The sequence below is a fragment of the Phocoena phocoena genome, chromosome 5 (assembly GCF_963924675.1).
Source record: "Phocoena phocoena chromosome 5, mPhoPho1.1, whole genome shotgun sequence".
Taxonomy (NCBI): domain Eukaryota; kingdom Metazoa; phylum Chordata; class Mammalia; order Artiodactyla; family Phocoenidae; genus Phocoena; species Phocoena phocoena.
The window spans coordinates 86721111-86740672 of record NC_089223.1 but is presented as its reverse complement, the minus strand read 5'-3'; the positions used below and the strand labels follow the sequence as shown (position 1 = coordinate 86740672).

Genomic DNA, 19562 nt, shown 5'->3' with positions numbered 1-19562 from the left:
AAAGCAAAGGGTGAATATTTATTTTTGTTTCTCAAGTTCTCCTAAAGCCCTCTCTGTGACTTACTTTCAATGTTCTCTTTCTTTCTTTTAATCCTAGAATTAGAGCTTGTTTTCCTTATAGAATCACATAGTCTTTATGGAATCCTTCTTGACACTTTTTCAATCTTCTATACATTTTATTAATTTTAATTAACACACAGTAGAAAATGATAGGGATACTTTTATTAAAAAAGGGAGGTATTAGGATGAATGAAAACCATGAGTTAAGAGACTTCTGTGGAGTAAAAGGCTCCTAATTTCTAACGTGAGCTATCAGTAAGGTTTTCTTAGGCACACAACCACCTCACAATCTGATCACATCAAGCCCTGCTCTTGTCGGCCATCTACAGTAGGTTTCCTAACCTTTTTGGCCACTTGAATCTCTTAGAAATTAAATAATAATAATGATATTGCCATTTCTGAATGGGTATGATAAAGAAATGAATCAACATCAATCTGGATAAAATCATCACTATGTTTGGCTATTTTAACATTGATTGTTGAAGCATTAAAGACATTTTGACATGCTTTGCAAGAATTTTCATGGGATGAAGGCAACTTATGGATTTATTAAGTAAAAATAATAATAAAAATGAACACTACTATAGCAATTATGTTACAGGTATCATTCTATGTGCTTTAGACAGAATAAACACGTTGAATCCTCATGACAACCCTATGGATTAGCTGCTATTTTCTCCATTGTATACGTGAGGAAACAGGCACTGACAGGTTAAATAACTTGTCTAAGGTCTTACAGTTGGAACCATGCAATGTGATGCTGGAACCCGTGTTCTCCATCATGGGGCTGCCTAGTATTCAATAAAATTTTCAATATTTTAGTGTGTCTCATTAATATGAGTTGGTGTAACTTAACTTTAGAATGAAAGCAATGTTGAAACATGCCGCTGTGTTTAAACCACCACAGCGAAACGTGATCCCATCACAAGTGTGCTGATCTCACTGCCACTATCCGCTCCACATGTCTATTGGATATACACGTAGGGGCCTCCAAACTTATTCCTCTTAGTAGTTAAATATTTCATTTATTGTTTTAACAAAGAAACTATACACCATTGGCCCCTTTAATGTGAAACTCCTGAAGAAAGAGTACACCAAACTCCTACAACAAAGATTCAAAGCTTGGTTCATGGATAATTTGCATCAGAATCCCTGACCAGCCTGCTAGAAAAGCCTATTCCTGGGATTCAGCCCAGATTTACTCATTTTAAGTCTTAGGGAGTGGGCCCACCAACTTTTGAGGACCACCCTTCTACCAGGTCCTTCTTGTGACCCTGCCTACGCTGCCTACCCCCGCTTCTACATGTACCACCTGGAGTTCCCCTGAATACAAGATGCTGTTTCACACCTCAGAGCCTGAACATGCTGTTTCCTGTGCTTCTTATGCTTCCTCCTCTTATTGTCTTCTGAACTCCCACTCCACTAAGATTTAGTTCAAAAGTCATCTCTGCAAGGTTTCCCTGGGCCCATCAGGCAAGAGTTAGGTGCTTTTTCCACTGTACCCCAATACCATTAAACTCATGCCTCTACCCTAGAATTATCCTGCAGCTGGTCTGTGTACTCTGCTGGCCGGGGGCGGGGGGGGGGGGTCCCCTGAGGTCTCTGCACTACCTATCCTTTGTAAACTACCAAAGATCATGCCTGATACAGAGTAATAGGGACTCTGAACTTGCTGCTCGAATGGACTGAGTTCAGCGTTACCAAATGATTGGGGTGAAGTCCTGACAGTTCTGCAGTTCTTAATTCTATTGAGACGGTACATCAAGTACATGACTTCTATTAGAAAATAATTTTTTAGCAGGTGGGAAAAAGGAAACACTTCGGTCATTTTTTTCTTCTTACACATTTATTCCTTTTCTTTCTTTCCCCCCTTTTAATTAAAGTGTTTTAAATTTTGAACAGGCAGTACATGTGCTTGGTACAAAATTCAAAGGATCCAAGATAAGCCACCTCTTCACCTACATCCTCCAACAATTGAGTCCCTTACAGTGAACCAGTCACTGTTACAGTTTCTCCTGTGTACTTCCAGAACCCTTTTAGATACATATAGGCAAATAAGTATACATTTATCTATCACTAGTTTGCACCTTTTTAAAAAAAAAAATATTTACTTATTTGGTTGCACCAGGTCTTAGTTGCAACAGGCAGGGTCCTTAGTTGCAGCACATGGGCTCCTTAGTTGTGGCTTGTGAACTCTTAGTTGCAGCATTCATACGGGGTCTAGTTCCCTGACCAGGGATCGAACCCAGGCCCCCTGCATTGGGAGTGTGGAGTCTTATCCACTGCACCACCAGGGAAGTCCCTTGCACCTTGTTTTTTTAAACTTTGTGATCCTTCCACATAAGCACATGAAAAGCAGCCTCTGCTTATTAACAGATGCATACTATTCAATTCTATGAATATATCAGGGTGGTTTTCTTCTTTTAATTTAATTTAATTAATGTATTTATTTTTGGCTGCATTGGGTCTTCATTGCTGTGCAAGGGCTTTTCTCTAGTTGTGGTGAGCGGGGGCAACTCTTCGTTGTGGTGCGTGGGCTTCTCACTGTGGTGGGTTCTTTTGTTGCAGAGCACAGGCTGTAGCAGTTGCGTGTGGGCTTCAGCAGTTGTGACATGTGGGCTCAGTAGTTGTGGCTCACGGGCTCTAGAGTGCAGGCTCAGTAGTTGCGGTGCACAGGCTTAGTTGCTCCGCGGCATGTGGGATCTTCCTGGACCAGGGCTCAAACCCGTGTCCCCTGCATTGGCAGGAGGATTCTTAACCACTGTGCCACCAGGGAAGCCTGGTGGTTTTCTTTTAATAAGACATCTCTTCATCGACATTTAGGTTGTTATCAGTATTCTCTACTATCAATAATGCTACAATATATGTACAGGTTGTTTCACACACTGTGAGTTTATTTGTAGGATAGATGCCTAGAAACGGAATTGTAGGATTAACAGGTAGTGATAAGTTTTATCACAATGGTTTTCATAAAGATTATACACGTTTTCACTCCATTAGCAACACATGAGAATACCTGTTTCTTTATATTCTGCCAATAGTGTTTTTTTTTTTTTTTTTTTTTTTTTGCCAATAGTGTTTTGTTTCCTGAGGTTCTAGGATGGAGAGTAAAGGAAAACCTTCAAGTTAAGTATAGGTTCATCTACTGGTCTAACTCAGGAGTAAGAATATTTTTTGCAAAAAGTCAACACAGGTGTTTGCTTTGTAGGCTCATTTCTCCTCTCCAGGCAAGCTGGCATTGGGATATTCATTACTGGTCTAACCTCGGTATTGTTCTGAACCCTAGAAGGCTTAGTGAGTCTTCAGAATCATTTCTACTCTGTTCTAGAAGTGGAAGACATCCCATTCATTCTACAAATACTTACTGAGCGTATATCCTGCACCAGGCATTGTTCTGGTGGCTGAGGCGTGAACAATGAACAAAATAGAAGTCCCTGCCCTCATTAAGATTGCATTATAATGGGGGGAGGCAGAGAGTAAACACAGTACACAGATATGATATATGGTATGTTAGTTTACGATAAGTGCCATGGGAAAAATGAAGGAGGGAACGGGGTATGAGGAGTTACTTTCGTGAAGGGTGGTCAGGGAAGGCCTTGCTGACGAGGTGACATTTAAGCAAAGACCTGAAAGCAGTGAAGGAAAGATCTGTAAGGCATCTGGGGGAAAGAGCAAAGGTAGGAGTTGAGGGGGTGCCTGGTATGTCCTAGGAACAGCAAGGAAAGCTGCTGCTTAGGGCTCAGTGAGCAAGGGGAAGAGGTGAGATCAAGGAGTTCAGGAGGTCTGGGCGGCAGGCCTCATAGGAAAATAGGAAAACCACTGGAGGGTTCTAGAGGGTTACTCTGAATGCTCTACTGAGAACAGACTGAGGGAAGGCAATAATGGATGAAGGCAGAATGAGTTAGGAGACTTCCTGAAAACCAGGTGAGAAATGAGATGGGTTAGGCTGGGCTGGTTGCCATGGAGGTGTGGATGTGTTTGGACTGTGGGTCAGTTTTGATGGTGGACCCAGCAAGATTTTGTTAGATTGGATGTTGGATGTGAGACAGAAAGGTGAGAATGATTCCAAGGTTCTTGGCTTAAATAAGTGGAAGAATGGAATTATTTACTGGGATGGGGAAAGAACGCAGGTAGAGCAGGTATTAGAGTGAAGGTGAGTTGTGATTTGACTTGTGGTTACCATGGCTCTCTGTGGCTGGGGCTCTAAGATGGCCATGGTTCCAGATGCAATTAATGGCCTAGACAAGGCCATGACTGAAATGCCTTCTTGGCATGAAGGCTCAAAGGAATGTGTGCCCATGGTCATCATTCTCCTCCTGGTGCTAGCCTATTCCAAATCAGCCTTGCAGTGAGATACTGCATTAAATGTTCTTGCATCTTCTTTTTGTGAAATACTTAATCAAAGGGATATGCAAATGCACGCGCACACACACACAACTAACCTTGAAAACAACTAAAAAACTTGATTTCTTGTCCACTACATAACTAGCAGAACATGAACCCTTATTAAAGGACTCACTGTTCTCCGAAAATAAAAAACTCAATTCAACTCTACATTTGTGGGTCTACGATGTCATCAAGACACCAGTTCCTAGACAATGCCAGGCTAGGCTGGTTACAAGAAATCACACCAAGGCAATCTGAAATGTGCCTGGTTGAAGAATGCAAACCGGAATTCACTGGACAAATAAATAAACCAAGAAGGAATGCACTTAAAACAGCTGTCAGGGCTTCCCTGGTGGCGCAGTGGTTGAGAGTCCGTCTGCCGATGCAGGGGACGCAGGTTCGTGCCCCGGTCTGGGAAGATCCCACATGCTGCGGAGCGGCTGGGCCCGTGAGCCTTGGCCGCTGAGCCTGCGCGTCCAGAGCCTGTGCTCCGCAGTGGGAGAGGCCACAACAGTGAGAGGCCCACGTACCGCAAAAAAAAAAAAAAAAAAAAACAAACAGCTGTCACTAAAGCATCTGATGGAACAATACCTAAAATTTGCAATGAATATTTCAACAAACACATATAAAGGTGAAGGAAAGCAAAACCAGTATTTTAAGTTAAATTAGGGGAAAGGAAAAAAAAAACAAAAAAACCCCGCAGAAACTGATATATACGGATTACTTCAAAAGGCTAAAAAGAGATTAAGGAGGAGAAATTAGAAAAATGTGTCCGAGTGGGAGGCGGAATCTATGCAAGTCTACAACGCAAGAGCGCACCGAGCGCAATTTTTTCCCTACCCAACTCGCGAGACCAGCGGGTACCTCAGAAAGAAAACAACCATTCGCTAGAAGAGAGTAGCTAAGGGAATCCAAACTTGTCTTAAAGCAAGTAAAGTGGTGGCCAGACTGGGTGACTCAGAGGCATGACTCAAACCCGACACCGGGGGCCATCAGCTCCCGGAGGCCGGGGGCGCGGCGTCAAAAACATTTTAGGAAAGTACCAGGCGCGTGGAGGGCGACAGGAAACCTCCCCGGGGACCGGCCTGGGGCTCCTCCTGCCCTAGAGTCTGACCTCTTACCATCCACACCAGGAGGAGTTTCTAATCTCCAGGCTTCCCCTTTTTCTTTCAGAAGCTGCCTCTCCACCACCCCCATTTTCCTTCCACAAAGCGTCACGCAGCGTGTGTGTGCGAGACGTCGGGCCCCTCCCAGCAGCCCTCCGCCCCCCGCCCCGCGCTCCCAGCCCCGCGCACCCTTCCTACCCGCCCCCGCGCCTCCTCCAAGAGCCGCTCCCTTCCCACCCCGCCCGCGCCCGCCGCCCGGGCACGCGCGGCACGAACAGCGCCGGGAGCTGCTGTAGACAAACACCTGTCCCTCCTGGGCTCCGCGAGATTTGGAGCGAAAGCATAGGCAACAGTGGGAGGGTTCTCGCGAGGTTTAAGAAATTTCCCACGGCCCGTGTTGTGTCTGAATCGAGTAGTGGAAGGCGGTGGGAAGGAGGTGTAGCGTGAGACTGGGCTGCCCGCATTGGGCACATGCGCAGTGCCGCTCGCTCGTGCCGCGCCAATCCTGCAGCGCCTTCAGCAGGTTTCGGGCTCTGGATTCCAGTTCTCCGGGTTTTGGGACTCCCTGCGGGAGGCAGTGCTGGATCTGGGAATCTCTAGGAATTGAAAGGGCAAGGGTGGGGGAAGAAAGGGGTGCTGCAGGTAAGGAGGAAGAGGTAGGGCTCGGGTCCTGCACCTTTCTAGTAAGTGCCCAGACGGGCCAAGTTTGCTCGGGGGCTTCCAGGTTTAGATTGTCTGAGATGCACTTCGGGCAACGAGCAGCGTCCTCGACTGTGCCAGGCCCACGGGAGGACCTTGTCAGTCTGTCCCCGTATACATCTGGGTTCACACAAGTCTGGGGGCTGCGATGAGGTCCTAGGGAGATTTACACGACAGGCAGCTCTCTGCCCAAGCAAAACCTTTGGCTTGAGTGCGGGGTGGGGGAGGGGTGGCTTTCAATTACAACGCAGTTTTCGCTTCTGGAGAAAGCTTCGCGGTGCTCTGGCGTGTGTATGCGAAGTGGACACAGTAGGGGTGTCTTTGCCAGAGGCCTTGGCCTGACCTCATTTCACACCCAAGGAGAAGAAAGCAAGGCTCTAATAGAGCTCAACTGCAAAAGTTGTTCATTTACAGAGTTCTGGAGGGTCGGACCACGATGTAATATTGGCTGTCTCTCTGTTAGCAAGGGGGTCGAATGAACTAAGATAGTTCTTGGTATGTCACTCGTCCGAACTCCAGGCATCTTTGTAGCTCCAGCACCTAACGCTGACATTACCATAATGGAGGCGTCCAATGAACGTTTGAATGAATGAAAAGGGCTGGGAACTAGAGTGAGCGGGAAGCCACTTGGAAAACACCCATCTGAGGAGGTGTTTCATCTAGGCCTGTGAAACGCGGCAGATTTTCCCAGGACCCCTCCGCTCTTCCCCTCGGCTCCGCCTCCTGACCCCTCCATTCTCCGTCCCCGTTGTAATCCCCTCCGGTTTTCCTCAGTCTCCACGTACGTCCCTCAGGGCGCGTCCCAAAACCCGGATAACCGGAGCGCTCCCCATGTACCAGATGGAGGGCTCGCCCGCGGAGGAGCCGCCTGCGCATGCTCCATCTCTTGGGTAGGTTTCCAGGGAAGGCAGTGAGCTGTATCCCTTACTCCGCTGGCGGCGCGAGGCGTCTGGCTCTTCGCGGCTGCTGCGAGGGAAAAGAGAGCGCGGGGGCTGGGTGGAATCCAGGAGTGAGGAAAAAGGGAAGGGGCGGGGGAGAGGGACCAGGGAAGGCGTCAGGGGGAATCTCGCGAGGGTTGGAGTTTTGGCGAGAGTTTGTGGAAGATGGCGCCTGTTGTGACAGGGTAAGTCTGGGGGAATCGGAGCGCTGGGAACCGGGAAAGTTGCGGGCGTCTCGCAGCCCGCGGCTGGTGGCGGGTTCGAGGGCCGCGGCACGCTTGGCGTCCGGGGGCCGCGGGGGCGGTGTAGCGTGCGCCGAGCGCGGCGGCGGCGTGTGGCCGTGCGCTGCCCGATCTGCGCTGCTGTGGCTCGGGCTCCGGCGCGTGAGGGCGGGCGGCGACGGCGGCGAGGCCGGTGGGTGCGGGCGTGAGTGCGGCCCGGCGCGCGGGGCCCGCGGGCTCCGTGCCCGCAGCGCGCCTTCCACGCTGCCGCTCGCGGGCCCTGCCTCCCGGCCCCGCGCAGCTTTGTTCCTTGAGGCCGTCGTCGCCTTCTCGCCGGGCGGGTGCCCCCGGCCCCGGGCGCTTTGTCTCTCCCCGCTGCCCCCCGCGACTCTCTACCCCCGGCCCTTTGTTTCGCCGCCTTGGGCGCTTTGTCCGACCCGTCGCGCCCCGCATCCCTTCTTCATCTCCTCCCCTCAGCTGTCCTTCCTCCCGTGCCCCTTTGTTGTGCCCCTCTCTATTCGGTAGCTCAGTGACCTGCCACAGCCCAGGTACCACATTTCTGTTTTTCTTCTAATTTTTTTCCCATTATTTCTCTCTTGCGTTTCCCTCTCACCTTTCTGCTTGGCCCTTGATCACCCCCGGAGGCTTTGTCTCCCCCGTCCAGTGGTTTATTCGCTTGGTACCCCCTTCACCTCCCATCATCGGTTGGTTTATCTACTATACACGGTGTTTGTCGGCTGAACTGTCCCAGACCCGGGGACTCCATCTGGTGCTCCTAAGTACAGACAGACCCTAGGGTTTGTTGTTGTTTTTGTGCGTCTGAAAGATGCGTGGGGATACTTGGTTTCCTCCTCAGCGCTCCTCCTCTCCGCACCCTTTTCTCTCGGGGTTGCGTACACACCTCCCCACCACCCCTTTCTCTCGGGATTACAGTGTCTCCAGTTTTCTTCGCGGTCTCTTTGGGCCCCTGGTTGTTTTGCTTGGCAACAGTAGCCCTGGAAAAAGGTCTCTTGGTTATTCGCCCCCCCCCCCCCAGTCCAGCCCTCCCGCCCCTTGGTTTCTGATGGCCTAGGCCAAGGGCAGCTGTCGTAGCTTTGCATCTGGGTTACCTGAGGGTGTTGTAGAGACGAAAGGTGTTTTTTTTTCTGTTGGCGTGCGAGAATAGTTTCAATTGTTACGTTGGATATTCATTTGGTACGTGCATAGCAGTTGAGTATTTGGTGTTAAAAAACTTGTGAATGTTGGTTTGGGGTGGAGAATTTCAGCATTTTCAAGAGTTCAGTTATTTTACCAGTAACTGCTGCTTTGCAAGGAAAAAGGGAGGGCATCCTGCTTGGAAATTTGATATAAATATTTTACTTTTTCTTAATTTTTAGATAGTTTACAGTTATGTGCTTTTGCTCTGTAGATTTATGACAGCTCTTCTGCCCCATCTTCGAAGTTGAAACGAGGAAAAAGCACTTAAGAGTGCAGTTTGGGTTGATGAATACTGCTTCTGGAATCTTTGTGGAATGCATTAATCAAATGCAATTAAAAGACATTTAACTAATAGTCTTTAAGTAAGGTAAAGGCACTTCTAGTGTTAAAGGAGCTTTAATTTGTTCAGAGTGCTTATTGTTATGGAAATGTTAAAAGCTTCGAGTTTGGTGTGGGAGTTGGGGGATGGTGGTATGGTGCGTTTAAATGGCCTGGATATTCCGGTGCTGGAATAAGAGGTATTAGATTTACCAGTATTACTAGGCTGAGTAGACTGTTCAGGAGGTACACCCCCGTCCCAACTAGCTGATCACTACTTTTAGAAGATACGTTATCCATAAAATCACTTGGAGTGTCATTTGTAAACCACATGAAGTGCTACTAGTAGAGGATATACAAGTGTGAGGAATGTTGGTGGAGAAGAAAGCATTTTTTTTATAAGGCTGCGATTAGAATTAGTATGAATTAGTTTGAATTTTACTTAATGGAAAATCATCTTTCATGATTGATATGTGAGGCTTCTGTGAAAATTTGCAGTCTGGGTTCCATGAGTGGATTCCACCTATAATCATTTGTCTTCCTTACTTGTTCCTAGGGCATAATCATTCTTTTTGAAGGTGAAATCTTGAGCACACACTGTTGTTTCTGACTGTAAGCAAATACCTTGTAATAATGGAAGGTATTTTGCTCTGATGTGTGCAGATAAGAATGATCACACAAACCTCATAAAAGCAACTTTTAAAAATCAAGTTGTGTTTTTTTGTTTATAAATCATGTAAGACCTTTACTACGTGACCAAATAAAACTACCTTTATTAAATTATATTAAATAGCAGCATATTTAGAAACATACAGCATTAGTTGTAATTGGGAAACTTTCATTTTGAGTATTGACTATTAAAGCTTTAAATGTATTGTCCATGCGTATTGCAGATGGGTCTGCAGAGGGTATACTTTCAGGAAAAAATATAAGAGGCTCACTTGGGGTATTTTGACTCCTGTTCTAATATATGCTTCTTAAATAGGTTTGTTTAAAACTTACCTATTCTATACCCACAGATTTCTATCAGTGTCTTAAGTGGCTAAGATAAAAAACGTTTTGGGGGTGGGAGGGAAGCTACTCTTGCCAGATGTAATTCATTAAATAATCTTTGGCTCTCTGGATGGATAAAGTATTAGGGAAAAAAATGGTGTGTTTGAAAGTTCTTACAAATCTTTAGTATTCGGTCATTTAAAAAAATATATTTAAAAAACCCAGGACTTGGCTTTAAAACATTGTTCACATTTTGTTTCCTCCTAATACTAAATTTCATGTTATTTCAACTAGGGGCAGTATTTTCTCATGGATTGGCTAAAAGTTGTTATTTTTGGCATCTGGCTTTGTGATTATTTCCAAGTTACTCTACTTCCCCTGGGCCAGTTTCCTAACTATGTAGTAAAATGGGAATTGTAGTAACTTGCCACATCTGCACAGGATTGCTGTGACTTAGGATTTGCAGAGAGCATCCTTGGATGAAAGGTGTGGTTAAAAAATCTAGGAATTGTTACTGAATTAAGCCAATGTGAAGTAGGTCATATTTTATAGGAAATCAAGTGGAGGTTATGAACTAAGTTCTTGGCAAATCACAGTGGTGATAGTGGGATGAAAAATCTCCAAATATGTATTATAGTTAGGGTAATAAAATTGATACTGTTTTTAAGAGGGAGAGGGATAAGTAAAACACATTACAGGGTGAGGTGTGTGTGTGTGTGTGTGTGTGTGTGTGTGTGTGTGTTTGTGTTGTGTAAGAGAGTGAAGATCTGTCAAACTCAAATGTAATAACATCTTAAAATTGTGGGATGCCTTTCCTCTGTTGATTTGTTTTCTGCATGTGGTACCCTTTTGTTTTAAATGGTAGCACAAAATGTTTTCACTAGACTCTAGGCCAAATCTGTTAATAGTAGTGACTAATTTTCAATATACCTTATATTTTTTAATGCTTTGTCATTTACTCTCAATATTTTCTAACAACCAGTACCATAATTTCAGACTTGACCTTTGGCCTAGAAAAGTGTTTTGCATTTGGGAGATACTCTGTAGATATTTATTGAAAAAACAAAACCAGTTGTTTCTCTATTCCTGGTAGATTATGTCATGTCCCAATAGTTCCCCAAGCCAGGTTTTCTCTCTCACACTCTTTATGTTTAATCACTAAGAACTGATAATTTTCCGTCCTGAAAAACTCTTGAATCTGTCTCCTTCATCCTCACTGCCACAATTCATACTCTCATCGTTTCTCACCTGGATTACTACAGACATTGGCAGCTTCCTCTTTCTGCTTCTAGACTCACCCCCTTTATCCAACTTCCACATAGTCTTTCTAAAGAGCAAATCCGATCACTTCACTCCTTATTTTAAAAACCTTTCAATGGCTCCCCCTAGCAGCCTTCATTAAGAGAGGCAGCAGAGTGGAGAGTTTATGAGCTCACTTTTAGGATTTAATCTGAACTGGGTTCCAGTTCTGTCTCTGCCACTTAAAACCTCTATAAGATTGACAAACGATCTAACCTCTCCTTGCCTCCTCCATCAGTTGCAAGGTAATTATTCTTAGCTCAGTGGTTCTCTGTGAGGATTAAATGCAAGAGAACATTTGAGGATGCCTGGCATATAGCAAGTGCTCAAAAAATGTTAGCTAGCATGGCATATAGGGTCCTGTATAACTATTTCATTTACCTTTTCTCCAGCTGAACTGTTTTGCCTTTCTCTCCCTTCATATTCAGTTCTCCAGCCATATTCAAGAACTTGGAGTTCCTTGTATGGGCTCCACAGTTTAATGTATCCCTGTGCTTGAAAAGTGCTGGTGTTAGGTAGGTTATTATTCAAGATTTTGGTCTGAGGATATTCTACCCTGATCCACCAGGCTGGGTTCAGTACCCCTCCTGTGTGTTCTTAAAGGACTGCGTATAATTCACTTGGAAGTGTCATACTGAATTGTAATTGTCTGTCATACCCAAAGGCTGTTGGTCACTTGATGACAGATAACGTTAAAAAAAAATTATATATTCTTAGAAGAGTGTCTAGAACATGATGGGGACTCAGTAAAAAGTTTTTTGAACAAAGGACTCAGAGAACTTTGAAACCATGATGCAACATGGTTCGTGTAAGCAGAATTTGATGTGTACAGGGAATATATTGATTCTATAGGGTATTTAACTGCTGAAGTACCCAAAGGAATTGATATTTTCAGTCAGAGACAGTCTTATAGCCCCTGACAACATTGTAGTAAAATTCTTAGGCAAAAGTTCCTTTGGATTTTTAGAAAGTAGTGTATTGTTTGTACAAACTGACAAGCTTAAATATCATATTTTGTTTTTTTGTATGGTTGACTATTCAGTGTTTTTCAAAAGGTTTCATTATTTTTAAGGGTTTTAAGTACTTCTTAGATGCATAGGGACATGCATTAAACCTTAAGACACCGTAGGCTGCTTTTTTTGGGGGATCCACACGATTGAACCAAATAAGTTTATAATCTTCAGGAAGGCTCAGGTTTTGTGGACAGATTACTTATAGATAATTTCTTTAAGCTTCAGTTTCTACCTCTATAAAATAAGTAATGATAATTTTGTTGTGTTTATCTGCTGGACACATTGTGACTATCAAGTAAGGTAAAATGTGTGTCAAAACAATGGATGTGTAAGTGATTTGTAAATAGTAAAGCACTGTATACAAATACTTTAATTTTAATAATCAGTTTCTTTTAGTAACCTTTCACAGGCAGGATTCAAGATGAACTTTCTTATATTGCAACCTGTGGTTTGTGGCTCATGTCTTAGGAAGGCAGCAGTGTATTTAGTGCAGAGGACTGCAGCCCTTTGAATATATGCCTTGGCATTTTGAGCAGACATATTTGATATATTACTGCTTGACCACACATGTTGTCATTGAGTCACCCCCAACTTTTTGGGGTCTGCTTCTTGCTGCTCTCTTCTCTGCTTGGACAGCCATAATGATGTAGGAATGTTGAATGCCCAGCTGCTACCATCTCTCAGGACACCTTGCCCATAGTTCTGGATGCCCATTAGGCCTGGTGCAACATCATGATGTCACTTATGTCTCGTCAGGCCTGATTCTGCTTCAGGGAGTGAAATGATATTCTAATGGTGTGAAAAGGGTAATGCATTTCCTGAACACAACTTACTACTGGGGAAAAAGCAAGCATTGGAGGCACTCTGGCTTGGTTTGTATAATTGGTAGTAATTACTTATCTGTAGAAATATTTGTGTAGGTTTGTTGTGTTGAGACAGTGAAGAGTGATAAGCATGACAGCTTTTCAGTCACATTGGAAAGTTCATGGCAGTTTTGGGAATATTTAAATTTACAAAAACGAAAAGAAAGAAACCACTGCATCTTGGGTATCCTAAGTTGGCTTGCAATGAAAATGCCTTGCAATGAAAATGCCTTGCAATGAAAATGCTGTGCTGATTGGATGTGAGATGGAATACACTAGAAAATCAAGTTGACCCTTTTTAATTCCCCTCCCGTGCTTTCTTTTCTGTATTCAGTATTTTAATTAATTAATGAATTGTGGCTGTGCCAGGTCTTAGTTGCGGCAGGCTGGATCTGTAGTTGCGGCGTGCGGACTCTTATTTGTGGCATGCATGCGGGATCTAGTTCTCTGACCAGGGATCGAACCCTGGCCCCCTGCATTGGGAGCGTGGAATCCTATCCACTGGACCATCAGGGAAGTCCCATCTATATTCCATATTTTTAATTTGGCCTTAGAACTAACGTTTTTTGTGCACTTGTTAATTAGATGATAGAGTTGTAAATGAATAAGAATAGTTTCTCATAAACAGTTTATATAACTAGGAAAAATGTTCATCACTTTATGAAACCCGGTTATTTTTTACTAGTGTTGTAAAGATTGTGTTATATAACTGCAATATCAGTTGCCTTATAAAATAGAGAATCAGTGTTATATATTTTTTCTTTAAACAACTTCTTTTGGAACAGTGGTATTCCGTTTTTGGAAAACTGCAGATCCATTAAGATCTTGCTTTTTTATCCAGAATACTTTTTTTTTTGGCTGTGCCACACGGCTTCAAGGATCTTAGTTCCTCAGCCAGGGATCAAACCCGGGCCCCAGCAGTGAAAGCGCCGAGTCCTAGCAACTGGACTGCCAGGGAATTCCTTTTTTTTTTTTTTTTTAAATTGGAACTTATTTTTTAGAGCAGTTTTAGTTTCACAGCAAAATTGAGGGGAAGGTACAGATATTTCCTGTGTACTCCTTGCCTCCCCGACAAATAGCCTCCTGTATTACCAACATCCCCCAACAGAGTGGTACATTTGTTATAACTGATGAACTTACACTGACACATTATCTCTCCAAGTCCATAGTTTACGTTAGGGTTCACTCTTGGTGTGCATTCTGTGGGTTTGGACAAATGTATAACGTATCTACAAATGTATGTGCCGTTGTAGTATCAAACAGTAGTTTCATTGCCCTAGAAAATCCTCTGTGCTCTGCCTGTCCATTGCTCTCTCTTCCCTTATCCCATCCTGCAACCACTGAACTTTTTATTGTCTCCATTGTTTCCAGCATACTTTTTCAAATCATATAACTTTCGGTTTGAGTATGAGGAACTTTTTCATGGAAAAAATTATGTAGTTCTGTACAGAGCTCCTGATCCATACACCAAGTGGAAGAGGTAGAAACATTGAGATCCCCAGACATGAAGGAATGGTTAAGGGAAATGAAGAGTATAACCATGCTTTAGTGGTTCTTTATAATTGTTTTAATAATGTATTTATTAAAGTTATTGAGCACTTAATAGGTATAAGACCGCTGTATAAAACCGTTTAAAGATGGCTAAAAAATGGTCCAGTGAAGCTCATGATTTAGTGGAAAGTACACAGATAATAAGGGAGATTATATGTGTTTAACAGATGTATAATGTTGATGGGAACATGGGTGCAAATGATTATCTTTTAATTCGAGAGGAGAGATCATAGGGAGTGGTAGAAAATAAAGCTAGAAAAGTGGTTGGGGCCTCTTAGAGGACCTTGAGTGCTAAGCCAAGGATTTGAATGTCAAACAGGGATTGGGGGGGGGCACTGACCGAGATTTGAAGAGGTGAGGCTGGGTGTAGATACAGTTGACACTTGAATAACACAGGTGTGGGGGGGGTGGGTTGGGGCGAATAGCTTGTAGTAGCACCTTCAGGTACCTGAGGTTCCTCTGTACCCATGGTTCCCCATCCTCAGATTCAATGAGCCTGAGTCACGTGGTACTTAGTATTCATTACTGAAAAAAATCTTCATGTAAGTGGACCAGTGCTGCTCGAGGGTCAATTGTAGTGTAAAATAGATTGGAGTTGATGCAGAACATAAGAGAAATATATATGAGCAAAGTCTGATCTTGGAAAGCCTAGGAATGGAAGGAACAAAGCAGCACTTTTGGGGGCAGGGTGGTAATAGGGAGCTTTGGAATCGATGCAGTAGATAAAATCTGTGGCTGTGAGCATGTCACTTAATCTCAGTCTTGCCCTTGTCTAAAAAGTGGGAGAAAATAATGCTTCATGGTATCAATATGAGGATTAAATGAGATACAGGATATAAAATGCCTAACTCAGTTCTGGGAGTAGTAGGTGCTCAAAAAATAGGTTCTCCTCTTCCCCCTTTCTGGAATAGAATTTAAAGGATATTAGATGGGGGTGGGGAGAAGCATGGAAGAGAAGGTGGGACGGGGTGGGGGGACACTGAACTATTGAAACCCGGGTGATGAAGTATTTACAGGTGGGAAAGTCTGAGTGAGGTGAACGGGTGTAAGAGAACCTACATAACAGTGTTTGTTTCTTTTAAATAAATACTGAATATTTTTGCATGCTTCTGATATAACATTTAACGTTTTTCTGCAGTTGTGTAAATATACCTGTATTATCTATTTTTTTTCTTCTGTCTATATCCATTTATCTAATCTATCAGAGAGCTTTGTAAAGACTGGGCCAATATTTTACTTTTGTTGCATGATTGTGGAGCAACTGCTATTGGCCAGTTTGTACTTGCTGGATGAACATGACTTGAATGGATTTAATAAAATACAATACTTGCCACTAGGTGGCACTTAGTCTAAGTGATAAAGCTGAAATTCAGCATAGATTGGCTTTTGTATGTAGAGCCCACTGATAAACTGACCCCCTGGATTATTGTTTAGCTTTCTGCCAGTTCTGGACTATACTTTTTGAAGTGGGATATGAAACATATAGCAAATAGAAACCTCAGAGTATTGAAAAACAGAAAAGTGTAATGGCATTAGAATATGTCCTGTAAAAAGGAGCTGAAGTGAAGCTTAGTTAAAATTCACATCACAGTGACTAAATTACCCATCTCTGAGTGTATTTAAAGTGAAGCCTGGTGCTTAGATTTTAGGCCTTGTTTTTTCTTAAGACTTTGTGGATTGCCTTAAAGGAGAAGATTGGGAATTTGTTTGTTCCTGGATTTAATGAAAGATGATGATGAAGTGTGTTCTGTAGGGATACTGGACACGGTTCTGTATTCTCTTATTTATATTCTGGTGTACTGTGCTCTCCCTGTTGTGGAGTAACAAACATACCATAGAAAGAAACTACATCCTGTGTGACAAATGTTACAGGTTGTTAAATCCGTTAGATTCAGGAAACTTCAGACCTGGAAAAGACCTTGTTAATCATATGTTCTAAAGTAACCACTCATTTAAACTTGGGCAGAGACAGAGTAAATAATTTACAATTAGTTAATGGCTGAGACACATTCAGTGCCTGAGCTGAGACTTGTTCTGTTTTTTTTTTTTTTTCCTGCCGTTTGCGGCCATCTCACTGTTGTGGCCTCTCCCGTTGTGGAGCACAGGCTCTGGACGCGCAGGCTCAGCGGCCATGGCTCACGGGCCCAGCTGCTCTGCTTCATGTGGGATCTTCCCGGACCAGGGCACGAACCCGTGTCCCCTGCATCGGCAGGCGGACTCTCAACCACTGCGCCACCAGGGAAGCCCCTGGTTTGTTTTTTAAGGGGAGAGATTTATGCTGGGCTTTCACTCTTTTGTATTTATACCACTAAGCTGCCTTTTAATGTTACATGCACTTTGTTGTTTAAAATACTTTCTTCCCCCTATTTTTGTGGGCTTAGATCAAGAATACAAATTTCTCAGCCCCAAACCCAGGGGTACTGCTGCCAGTGTTGCTTAGTAAGAGGTCAGCTCTGAGCCTGCCTGTTCTTTCTTCCTTTGCTGTTTTCCTGTTCTTGATGCTGCTTTTGCGTTCTTTATCTTGTACTGTACTTGTGACTGACCAGGGTGGCCACATACTTGTTCTCACTGCACACCTCCTCACCCATTCTGCTTCAGTTGCCCCTGTGCAAGAACTGCCTGGGTTCACTTACCCCTGGTTCACTCCAGTCTCTGCTTCTTGCCTCCTTAGCTTCTTAGTTTTGCCACCTGCACTAAATTGCAGCTGGCTATTTCCAAGAAAATGGACAGGAGGGGAGATTGAGAAAAAAGAAGACTGTTATATAGGGAAGGAGGCCACAACTTGAAATCATATACTGAAAGATGGGCTTGCTTATGAACCTTATGATTTTCATACAGTGATTTTTTTAGTGTATTTATGTCAAAACAATATGACACTCTTGACTATGGAATTCATTAAATCTGTTGTGTCTGTCATCTGTGCTTATCCAAATGTCAAGGAAGTGAATTGAATCCATTTCAGCATTCCAAAGATAGTAGTGGTAGTTTTGGTTTGGTACTCTACTTACAGCTTACAGTAATGAGTGTCATTATTTGATTAAATGGATTGTACTGAATTAGTGGGGGTTGTTGCTTCACTGTTGTAATGTTAAAAAAACAAACCTGGAGAGCCATAGCTTTCAAAGATGATTTCATAATTATTGGTAACAAGTATTTTTCATTCTGGCCTTCCCCTATGCTATCGTGTCATAGGTACATTTTAATACAGAATTTAGTGGCATGTTATTCATTTAATCCTAGTTTCTTAGCTGTAAGTCCTGGAAGTTGTCAGTTGGTACATTAAATATCGTTTAAATTACATTACAATTTAAGTTCACATGGTAGCTTAGGTGTGCAGTTGATTTATTTTTTCATTGTATTTTACCTTGTTTCTAAAATTATTTCAGGGAAGTGACTATCGAGTGGAAGTTTTCCTTAAGGGCTAGTTAGTGTCATTTGTAAACACTCATCTTGATTATTTTTCTTGTTGGAAAAATGTTTGTTATAAGAAACTCAAAAGTTATTTAAATATGTCATGTAAAGTGAGCCACTGTAGTCTTCTACCAGGAAATTAACTACTGTTATCAATTTGGGAGCATATTCTTCAACTTTTTTTGTTTTAAATGGAAATGCTAACATTCTATTTTATTGATATATTAAAAGATGTCAGTAGTTTAGCAAACAGAATATTTAAGGGGATTAGGGAACTGACATTTTGTTGAATATCTACTGAGTCCTCAACTACATTGTGAAGGGAGATAGTATCTCCATTTTATAGATGTCCGAGGGTCAGGGATTTAGTGATTTAACCCAAGTTCACACAACTTCCCTTCTGCCTTTGTCATTGCACTACCATGTACTCAGAGAGCTTATGTTTATCTCTCCACCTAAATGTTAATCATTTGAAAGCTTCCAAGCTCTCTACTAGGTGGCAAGACAGTCCCAGACACAGGTAAGCCTAACACAAGGCTTTAAGGAAAAGGAGATTATTATATATTCTTCTCTATTACATTACTTTAAAAATAAATATATATTCTTGACTAGTGTTTGAACTCAGAAGGTTCTCTGAAGTAGCATCGTTTATCTTTAAGTAAAATTTTGTATCATTTAAAAAATAATCTTGTCAGGTACTCCTGGGATGATGTTAAATCAGTTAATCCTCTTTCTCCTATTTGTGTTTTTAGTTTTTATCTATGTCTTATTCCTTTTCTTCCTAAAGACCAATTTTCAGGTCATTTAATAATTTTGTATACACATTGTTTGGCTTTGGACAAGTTACCTAATTGTGTTGTAACTTAAGTTTCTCCATTTGTAAAGTGGGGAGCATATGTCAGAATTCTTGTGAGGATCAAATGTATGTATGCAAGGGGCTGCCAGACTAGGCTGTTCTGTAACAATTGCTTACTGTTGATTTCCTTTCTTATTTCTCATTCAAGCCAGGGCCAGATCTTTTCTTTACCACTTATCTTTTTTGTTAAATGTTAAAATCTGGTTTTTCATCCCAGGCCATCAGTAAATAACCCTTCAACTGGATCCCAAAACCTTGTTTAATTTTTCTGCCTCCTTTGTTTTTATTGACCATGGTGTCTTTATTCATGACTAATAAGACACTATCTTTATCTCTTGGACATTCCATCTTTTCTACCTATTCCTCCTCTAGTCTTAAATATTGTGGTCTGCAATCTTTGTCTTTCTCTTTTTGTCTTGCCTATTCTTTGACTTGATATGTGTATCATCACCTCAGATGTTTACATACATATTTCTAAAACTACTATGGGTTGTTCTGTAGGCCCACCAAACTTGTTTTATCCAAAGCAACATGTTTTTTCCACCAAATAGACCTGTTATACCATCTTATAAAATAGGCTTGATATCTGTTATTAATGCCATTGTTCATCCAGCAGGTAAAAATGAACAACTATTTTCCTCATTTCCTCCT

General features: G+C 42.7%; 1 protein-coding gene across 5 annotated transcripts in view; it reads left to right on the top strand.

Moving 5' to 3' along the window:
* LOC136123797 (recombining binding protein suppressor of hairless) overlaps positions 1-19562 on the top strand; it is a 226469-nt gene that overhangs the window by 106284 nt on the left and 100623 nt on the right. The window contains exon 1 of one of the 5 annotated variants that reach the window (XM_065878148.1): positions 6993-7141. The exons of 2 other annotated variants lie outside the window; for them this stretch is intronic. In XM_065878148.1, coding sequence (XP_065734220.1) covers positions 7083-7141 — 59 coding nt within the window. In that variant the 5' untranslated portion in view covers positions 6993-7082. Of the gene's footprint in view, positions 1-6992; positions 7375-19562 lie in introns of those variants that run through there. 2 more of the 5 variants (XM_065878150.1, XM_065878152.1) reach the window with 2 other exon arrangements.